At 30.0% G+C, this 10,749-nt stretch overlaps 1 protein-coding gene across 1 annotated transcript; it reads right to left on the bottom strand.

Moving 5' to 3' along the window:
* Nucleotides 1-2,284: 2,284 nt before the first annotated feature.
* LOC136088284 (histone-lysine N-methyltransferase SETMAR-like) lies at nt 2,285-2,848 on the bottom strand. The gene has a single exon (XM_065811973.1). The coding sequence runs from the start codon at nt 2,846-2,848 to the stop codon at nt 2,285-2,287; it is 564 nt and encodes a 187-aa protein (XP_065668045.1).
* Nucleotides 2,849-10,749: the final 7,901 nt, after the last annotated feature.

Raw genomic sequence — 10,749 nt, 5'->3', positions numbered from 1 at the left:
CTACTTTGTTTTTAGCATATATTGTGGTTCAGGCCCTTCATCATTATATGCAGAACATGTTCTCAAAATTTGAATCAAAAAACTCAAGTCATTCAAAAGTTATGACATTTCAAAAATTAAAAACTGCACAAAAAAGTGAATGCAGAAAAACAACAATAAACATTTTATAACTAAAAAAAATATCAAAAACTTCCAGATAAGTATGGTTCAAAAGTTTCCAGTTGTTGTTCTTCATCTTGCCAACTCTTATTAATGGCTTTTAAATGTATCCTTCTACTTTTTTTTTCAAAAGAGTCTTTTTTATTCATACTGGTAACGCATTTTTGATCCCTACAAAATGAGGACACAGTGGTTTTACACCATTTTCAAGGTTAAGGTGACTCATTTCTCTCTGAACACCAGCAGTACCCTCATTAAAATATAATACAACTGAGTTCACTCCCAACTCAAATGAAGCTTTGTGAATAAACATATTTTTTGGGCATCTAGACCATATGATACTATTAAGACCCTCATTAGAATTTTGTGTTTGACCATGAGTGCATTTTTTCAAAAGGTTGTCATCACTCAATTCTTCAAGCTCTTTTTTAATGATATGATATATCCATACTGGCAAATTAACTTTAGGTATGTAAATGCTGTGACCTGAAGAGTTTTCTTTCTTCCATTTACACCAGTTATTAGGACCCACTGGATATAATACGCGGCGATGAAATTGATCAGGAAAATTAGTGCAATGGTAAAGAACAGCGTGAATATTTTTTTTCATTTGGTATACCTTTTCATTTTCACTTAAGGAATTATTAGCTGCAGCCTGTCTAATAGTTATACCAAAATAATTTTGTATTCTATTAATTGTGCATTCTGTAAACTTTCCTTTTCCAGTTAACCGGTTACCATGATGTCGATCTTTTCTCCGGTTACGTAGTCTTGTACCAATGCGCTTTTGTATGTGACCAACATACTCTAACTTTTCTGGTTCGATTTGATACTTTCCATATGGATTACTGTTAAGAACATCATTAAATGCAGAGGAATCCCCATCTCCTAAATAATATTTATAAATCAAATCATTTTTTTCTACAGAACGATTAAATATCTTTACCACACCAGCACTTTCCATTGCCCCTGACGAGGCAGTGTGATTTAAGGATAATTTATAATGATTAGCCTTCCATTCAGCATAACCTGGACTATTTTGCTTTCTTTTCCACATTCTACATTCCCTAAAATACTTGCAAAAGACTTCAAGTTCAATACATCGCCCTTCTGAAATAGTGGTCACCCCACCATTTAGTGAAACATGTCCGCGTTTTTGCCTGAACCAATGTGCTCATCTTTAACTTTATGTTTAACTTTTATTGCTGCTGCCTTTGTGCATTTTTTTGCTGATAGGTTAAATGCATTTTGAATAGTGCTGTTGACTTTGTTAAATGCGTTGTTATTCATACATGAAGTGTTTGCGATTCGGGAAAAGTCCACTAAGGCTTGGTGTCCTTACCCAATTTCACGAAAAGCAATAACCATTCTAAGGTTGATATCGAAATAATTTCTACCTTGTTTAGGTACAGATTTTTTAACATCATTAGATGTATATGTGCAATAATGAAAGTTACACTTGGTACAGTTTTAATAAAGAAACTTTGCTGGCACTAACTGAAACACGCTTAACACTTTCGTTTTCTTTTAGGGTTGGTGTTTTGGTCCACTGGTTGCCATGAAATGCTCTTTTTCTTTTTAAACTTTTTTTTTTGTTGCTTCTCATTATATATAATATTCTAATATTTTAAAATATATAATATAAAACTAATAAGTTATACTAAATAATAAAAAAAACAAAAAAGATTTTCAATTACAACAATAATCTATAAGAAGATAGTATCTGATGAATCATACAAAAACAGCAACTTCCATACACTGTTATATTCTAAACTTTTGTCAAACCATGCTAGCCTACTAAACTAATGCGTAACTACCAAATTTGACAAAAAAACTCAAAAACCAACTTTTGATAAAAATTTAGTTTTTTTTAGTGGTGAACCACTTTAAGCTGGCCATTAGTTTTGCTCCATTTTGTGCGTTTGCAGTAGACCCAACCACATTTTTGCGTCATTTCTTGCAATTGTATTGGATTTGAAATTAAGTAATCTAAATTTTCTAAAAGTTTTGAATATCTATTTGGTCTAAACGCATTTTAATTGGTATAATTATCAGGTAACCAAAAAAGTTCGTGCGGTTTTTCCGTATATAATAAAAACACACAAAACGACAAAAGTAAGTACATTTATTCATCAAAATAGTCACCATTAGCATCTAAAACCTTTTCCCAACGTAAAACAAGCTTATTTATTCCACTTCTAAAAAATTCTCGGTCCTTTGAATCTATAAAAGCTTTCAACTCCATTTCAACCGCGTCCTGGTCTCGGAACTGCTGTCCTTTTAAATGATTTCCCAGCGAAAGGAAAAAATGGAAATCAGTAGGGGAGAGGTCTGGCGAGTATGGTGGATGAGGCAAACTCTCCCAACCAAGGCTTTGGAGCTTGTCCTGAGTCACGCGAGCGGTGTGTGGTCTCGCGTTGTCGTGGAGAAGCAGAACTCCTCTCCTGTGCACCAGTGCAGGCTGCTTTACAAGCAACAGGTCGTGAACTCGTTGCAGCTGTGCTGAGTAGACCAGTCCAGTAATGGTTTGGCCTGTTGGGAGCAGCTCGTAATGCACCACACCAGCTGTAGTCCACCAAATGCAGAGCAAAACCTTCCGCTCGTGGAGATTGGGCTTGGGTGTCTTTGGGATGGGGTCATCGGGGACAACCAATGGTAGCAACGCTTGGTATTGTTGTACACAATCCATTTTTCGTCGCATGTCAATAAACGATCAAGAAAAGGCTCAACATTGTGGCGTGATAAGAGTGATGTGCAGATCGTAAGCCGTTGCTTCTTGTTGTCGATCGACAATTTGTGCGGAACCCACCGACTCAGCTTCCACGCTTTCCCAATCGCATGCAGATGCAGGCGGATGGTTTCAACACTCACAGCAAACCTCACTGCAAGTTCTTGGCAAGTTTGGCTGGAGTCAGACTCGACAGCTTGTGTTGCATTCCTTCCAAGTTTGAACTCGTAAAGTAAGCAAGATCGAATAATCGTTGGTTGGGTTGCCATCCTTTCTTTACACAAAACCTTTCCTGTAAGCTCGTTACAAGCCTACACTATATATGCAGCAACTGCGCGTGACACACGCGTTCTATTACGCAACAAAGCTACTTGCCTTGTGCGATGTGGGTGTTGTAAAAAATGCTAAAAACAATTCAATTACCAAAAACCGCACGAACTTTTTTGGTTACCTAATACATTAAACTTAGAATAAGTTCCAACTTTATTTTGCATAAATGCATTGGATCTGTAGTTAGTTAGCATTTTTATGTTAGTGGGCGCAACTGCATTAAATATGCTTATGGGACAACGGCACTTATGTATTAATTTACATAATTATACCTTTAAACCTTATAACAAATTGTTTGTAAAATACGCAAGATGTTTTGAGTAAATCAAGGTTTCTGTAAGATTGTTTTGTTTGAGGTCAGTGCGAATGTATTGATTTTTCCTTTTTATATAAAGGAAAAATCGCTATTATTTTTGGGTGATATATCACCCAAAAATAAATTTTTAAATAAATAAAATATTTATATCAAAAAATCTTAGGTAAAAAAATACAGCATACACTGTATATACAATATACAATGACAACATATCAGTATATAATACAATAGTATATGCAGTATAAACTCATGGTGATTCAAGCATAGGATTTTACTGTGAGCATGCGTATTAAATTAGCATTTAAATAAATAGCGAAGCAGTTTTCCGTAAAAACTAAAAACCCCAGCGGTGAATTTTCTACACACGTAATTTTTTTAATATGTAATAAGTCTTCGCAATCAACAAAGTCTTTTTTAAATATGTAATTAGCCTTCGCAATCAAAAAAAGAAAATAAGTTTTTAAATTGTATAATTGATAAGCTCTTCATTAAATCAAAAAAAAAAAAAAAAAATTCTCGGGCAAGTTTTATACCAATTAAATGGCATTCATCTTCTAAGTAGATTTGCATTCAATTGTTAGACATTAATTATTAATTACTAATTATTTGGAGCTTTGAAAACGTTGTTACCTCTATTTTTGATGTTTATAAGAATAGTAAAACACTTCATACACATTTTCTCCAGATAAATACACTGAGAATATTTAATACATTTATTCCATATATATTTATATATTTGATCAATTTTACTGTCACTTTTAAAACTGTCTTTTCCTAAAAGATTTCCACATATTCTACATGCTCTTGATAAATTTTGTTGGTGATTACTCGCCATAATTTGCGGACCTATTTTTGTGAAAACTACCCTATTCAAAACCATTATATTTTTTTATAAAAAAATGACAGGTAACAGAGATTGCTATTTTCGAAAAGATAAAAAGGAGGAGTATTATTAACAACTTGCGAAAATCTTACAAAAATTTTAGTTCTTCTAAAATATAAATTAATATAAAGTGTTTAATTTGCTTATAACAAAGCTTTGTTGATCACAGTAAAGCGAATTTACTACTTCAAAATCTATTAAATCTTATACTTAATCAAGTTCATTTATGATCTGTTTTGCTTCATTTCACAAGAAATAGCTTACCAACAACAAAAAACACAAGCAAACAAGCAAACTGGTAAACGAAAGGTTTTATAAAATATGAATATTATTTTTGAAATTCTAATAAAATTTTGGATTTTTTGAGACTTAATATGACATGCTTTAGTGCCAGGATAGCTCAGTTAGTTAGAGCGTCAAATGAAAAGTTAAAACTCGGACTGTTGTACAATACGAGTTCAAATCCTGCCACCGCCAACTCAGCGCTTGAGTAGTACTTCGGTACGCAAATGTTAGTCAATAACGGACGCTACTTTGGATTAGTCTTAATGACTATTTGTGGCTGTTCCTATGCTAAGCCAACAATATCTTTGAATATATGAAAATTGTATAGAAAATTATAGCATAAAAAATTCAAATAAATAAAAATAAAAAGATATAATGACTTAATCGTTAACACGGTTAATCAAAATAATGGTATTTATATATTTGCAGCTAACGCATGCGCATGATAAAAGTCCATGTTTTAATAAATATTGAATCACCGTGAACTGACAACAATCAATTGATCTTTAAAAAGCTCCCATAATTTTTTTATTAGTATTACTATTTCTTTATTTTTGTAAGTTTGCCTTTAATACAATACTCATAGTTTTTGTACTTCTAAAATGTATATTTTATGGCCGGGGCAAGAAGAAAACATATAAATGTATATCACAACTAACATTCAGTAATAATATATATTTACAAGAATAGATATAGAAATACACGTATATGTCATTTATAATCATACATAAAAATCAAAAAACTTAAGATAATAATTAATTCCAAAATTTATTTTGAATAATAAATGAACACTTCAGTCACTAAGATGTCAACATTAAGAAGTCACTTTAAAGTCACCAATTTTTGCTGATTTCAATGTGTAAAGCTGCTAATTTTATTTTTATATAAACAATTGTCGAGTTCTATTAGTTCACGAGATCAGCCAACAAAATTTATTTCGGTCTCCGACGAAACATCTAATAATAATCTTCTTCTATTCACCATTCGATAAAAGGCATTAAGAAATTAGTTTGTATCTAAATTGTATGTATCTCGAGGTGTGCTACTTGTTATAGTAAAAAAGCATAAGTATCTTTTTATCGGGTCCTTTACCTTGTATTGTATAGCGGCGGATCGTGGTTTTTTGGGGCCTTAGACTGATCGAATTTTAGGGGCCCTTCCCTAGCAACCCAGAAGCTAAATTTTCTAAATATCTGAAACAGCCTAATGTTTTTGTGAACAAACGAAACGACAGACTTAAAAATCAAATTCTATTAAAACTAAAAAAATAACATTTACAAAACGACTTTATCATGGTTATAAGTAAATAGCTGTCTGGGCTCGTAAAACGGGCCACGTTAGGTCTGTTTCACACCTACCATTTATATACTTTATTATATATATATTTAATTTATATATTTCAATTAAGACAGAAAATAGTTTATTTTCGGTTTGAGTTAATGATTAATACTTTCTAACTTTAAATTGACTTTATATCTTAAACTAAACACCGGGGCTGGACGCCTAAAATTAATATCTTTTTTCCGACTCCCTCTCCCCTCCCCCATCTTATTTCTTCCAGTAAGCACAGGACGTTTTTAAAACTTTTGAAAAACTTATTAAAACAGATATTAACGTTTTTTAAACGTTTTGAAAACGATCTGTGCTTACTGGGTTATGAGTTTTGATGTAGAAACTTCTAGGTGCCTAATGAGGGGGGGGGGTAGTTGGTGGATGTTTATTAACTTTTACATGTTATCAACAAAAAAAGCAATATCACAAAACGATAGTCGGTAAGATTTTACATTTTTTAATTGCAAACTGCGAACCGCAAACCCAGTAAAATGCGAACTTTTTGCGAACCATTGGCTGTTAATGTTGTAATATTTTTCATTTTCCGTTTGCCGTTAAATTGTTTATTTTGCTATATATTTTATGGACTTCAAACAGAAACATAAAATAAATTTAACTCAAAGAATTACAATCTAATTTAATTAGTATAGTATATCAATTTCCATTATATTTAATTTAAATTAAAAAATTGATAAGCAAACGTTTTTTTAAATATCATAACTGTAATGGTCATTAAAATATTATGTCTTGGTTTGCAAAAAAACTCGCATTTTACAGGTTCGCAATTCGCAATTCGGAGTTCGCGTTTTACCGACTACCTCACAAAACTTAAAAAAAATTAAAATTGTCGAAAAAATAAATATCAGTCACTAATAAAAATAAAAACATAAAAGATAATAATTTAAAAATCGACAAAAAATTCTATTAAAAAATTTCGATTTGCCAATATTAATGAACGTTTATTTCTCACCATATTTTAAAACTATATGAGCATAATAAATTCTAATTCATTATATTGAAATAGCTGTAAAAAAAAAAAAAAAAAAAATGCGCATTTGACCGCAAACCACTACACACTCTACACTATATTTTACCCATCCTCCCCCTCTCCCCCACCTTCCTTGTGTTATTTCGCACCTGAGAGTAATTTAAAAAATTGGCTTCGCAATACTCATTTTTCGAAAAAAAAACAAATGTTTTCTTTTAAGTGTGCAGACTTATGTAACTAAGTAGAGACGTTAATTTCTCAAATCTCTCTATTATAGATAAAATAGGCGTTTTATTTCATTAGGTTTTATTAAATGGTAGAAAATAATCGTAGAAATATTTTCGGTTCTCAAGTTTATTAAGACACTCCTTCCTGTTTATCGTACAGGCAAGCATAGTTATTTTATAACTAAATAGAGGAAAATTAAAGTGTATAAATTTACAACCAAAATTAACACAACGTAACTAATGTCAATACACAGATTTATAGTCTTGATTTCGTTCTGCAAATTATCTCAAAATTGTTTAGAAAAGTAAACATTTCTAGAATTTGAGAAGATTTGAGAAAAATTTCGAGAAACAGAATATTAGTATTAATTTGATATAAAATCTTTGATAAAAATTTTTTTAACGCTAAATATCGCTAAATGGCTTGGAAACGCTAAATAACGTTAAATGGCTTGGAAAGCCAAGCCAAATTTATCTCTAACTTAAGTTCGAAATATTTATCTTACTAAACGATTTTGTGATAATTTACGGAACGGAACTGAGACTATAAACTCGTGTATTTAGTTCTCTAAAACGACCAAATACGTCATAAATCTACAATAAGAAATTATGATATATAAAAATTAAAGTACATCACATAAAAAACGTGGATATCAATTTACCTCTTTTCAATAACCTGTTGCGATACAATAACACCAGTTGTTGGCAGTGGCGTTACTAGAGGGTGTGGTCCGCACCGATTGACACCATCAGAGGGATGACACTAAAGTGAATAAAAAGCAAATATGCCAGAACTTTTTTTCCAAAGTTTCAATTTTTTTTTTAAGAAACTTATAGATATAGAGAACTTTTTTTAGTTTTTAGTCTAAAGGGGTGACGCCAAAGATTTACCTTTCCGGGTGCCACCAACCTCATCGACGCTACTGGTTATTGGTGTTGTTAAATAGCGTAATACAACATTAAAGAGATCGCAACATTAAAAAAATCACACCTTCTGTTACAATAGCAGTTTCCATTGAAAAAATAAGAACCAATATTTATTGCTAATAGGGACGATGATTAAATATCTATCAATATAATTATGCGGTAGTAAATAAAGTTAATTAAAACAAAAACAAAGATTTTATATCACAAAATTAGAAAACAGATAAACTTTATGATGAGATCTTTTTGCAATGGTTTCAAAATATTTGTTAAAATCCTATTATGTTTAAAAGTGTAAACCTATAAACACCAGTAAAGAAAAAAAACAGTTTGTAATAAACGAATGTGTAACATTTTTATAAATATTTTATACCAAATTGTTGTCTTGGCTTTTAGTGAATGATTAGAAGCAGTGAGTTTCAGTAATGAAATTAAGTAATTTCTATTTATAATTCTTTTATGGTTAAAAAGGATAAACTTGGAGTTTGTTGACTACATTTAGTTACTTTCCAAACTTTTAGCATGCAGTGAGTGTATAAAACCCGTAACAAAATAAAACAAATTTTTGTTTTTCTAAAGCAGCTGTTTTTTTCTAAAGATAAAACTTAAAATTTTGATTTAAACAATATTTTGTTAGGATTACGTCTTATAAACGTAAAAACTTCAATTACGCTAGTACCTGTTGAGGTTATCCTTCACTGTTGTTTACTTTTCACAATGATGTTTAACATTAATTTAATTTATTTGGGTATAAGTGTACAAGTTTTAAAATGTTTTAATTAATTAAGAACAAATCATGCATATGCATTTTTGCGCTAACTAACCATTGACATTGTTTAAAAATATTGTTTGAAAAGTACTATTTTAAAGATAAACTTTCAAAAAGTTTGTATAAAATATATATACTATAAAAAATAATATAAAACTTATTCTATTAAGGCGCCAAATCGTTTTTTTCAAACACCTTCGGAATGTTTAGCGCCATATATATATATATATATATATATATATATATATATATATATATATATATATATATATATATATATATATATATATATATATATATATATATATATATATATATATATATATATATATATACCAGTAACGGATCCAGGGAGGGAGGATGGGGGCATGCATCCCCACCCCACCCCTCGATCACGAGAATCGGAAAGTCCTAAAAATATCGTAAAATTGAGATTTTTTTTTTGAAAGGCTCAATTATGGTGCAAATGCAATAATATTTTAATATCTCTGCCCACCAAAAATTCCTGGATCCATCACTGATATATACATAAAATTATATATATATATATATATATATATATATATATATATATATAAATTAAATTATATATATATATATATATATATATATATATATATATATATATATATATATATATATATATATATATATATATATATATATAAATTATATATATAAAAATTAAAAGTTTTCACCTGATTAAGAATTATATAAAAACATAGGTCATAGAATAATAGTAAGTAATTTTATTCTGTAAGCCTTATCTTTTATTTAAAAATAGAATGCTTTGATTATCACTAATGTTAATTCCGTTAATTTTATTAAACTTACTTTAAAAGGAAGAATTTAATTTTTATGTTATACTTACAGAAGCTTGTTAAGCACGTCAAAGCGTAGAAATCAAACAGAAAACTCACGATGCTTGACAAGCTTATTGAAACACGCGAGGACCTGGTGCTTTCAAAAGAAAGTTCCTTAATTGGCTTAAATAAGACAACCCAACTATATTATTTCAGCACATACGTTTTTATTATGTAAAATGTTTTATGAAAACAATTTCGTTATGGTCCCAAAGATATGCATCCTAGGTTGCCTATTAATTATGGGCGATTATTTTAAAATATAGCTACAAACTATATATAAATTTAATGTAAACATATAAAAGTAATTATATATAAATATATAAAGGTGTGCAAAAAGATTACATAAAAAAAGATTAACATAAATTAGGCAAACAAACACTGCATGTTTGTTTCTATAGTTAAATGTTACATATAATTTATAATAATTTCATATAAAAATACATCAGCTATCGTTATCATTATCATCTTCCTCGTCATCATTCCTTTCTCCTGTATGATGATCCCCTTTATATTTTAACTATGACTTTGTAATATCTTCAATAATTGCAACATTTGCTTCAAGACACTTATTCATTCGGCGGCTGCTCAAAACAAGTTGAATAATATGTACATAAATATACATTTATCAAAGAACATATGAGTTATGGTCTATATACTAATTTTAATTCGATTATAAATTCATAGCATTCTCTAATAACAAAAAAAAAATTGCGCTAAAATAAAATAAAACAGCATTTACAAATGGCCGAAAACTATTTCAACATTAAACCTGTAACACACTATACGGATTTTAAAATCAGTTGTATTCGGACGTTAGCGCGACGTTAAAAAAATTGCCCAACGCTTCCGAAATTGTTCCGACGTTGGTCCAACGTATGCGTGCTAGCTGGGTTCTCTCTGTAATTCTACCAATCAATAACAATTATGGTTGAATCTTATTAT

The sequence above is a fragment of the Hydra vulgaris genome, chromosome 12 (genome assembly GCF_038396675.1).
Source record: "Hydra vulgaris chromosome 12, alternate assembly HydraT2T_AEP".
Classification (NCBI taxonomy): domain Eukaryota; kingdom Metazoa; phylum Cnidaria; class Hydrozoa; order Anthoathecata; family Hydridae; genus Hydra; species Hydra vulgaris.
This window is presented reverse-complemented; position numbering and strand designations above follow the sequence as displayed.

Excerpts from the sequence above, each read along its gene's own strand:
- LOC136088284 (XM_065811973.1), bottom strand. The coding sequence starts at position 2,848 with ATGGATTGTGTACAACAATACCAAGCGTTGCTACCATTGGTTGTCCCC.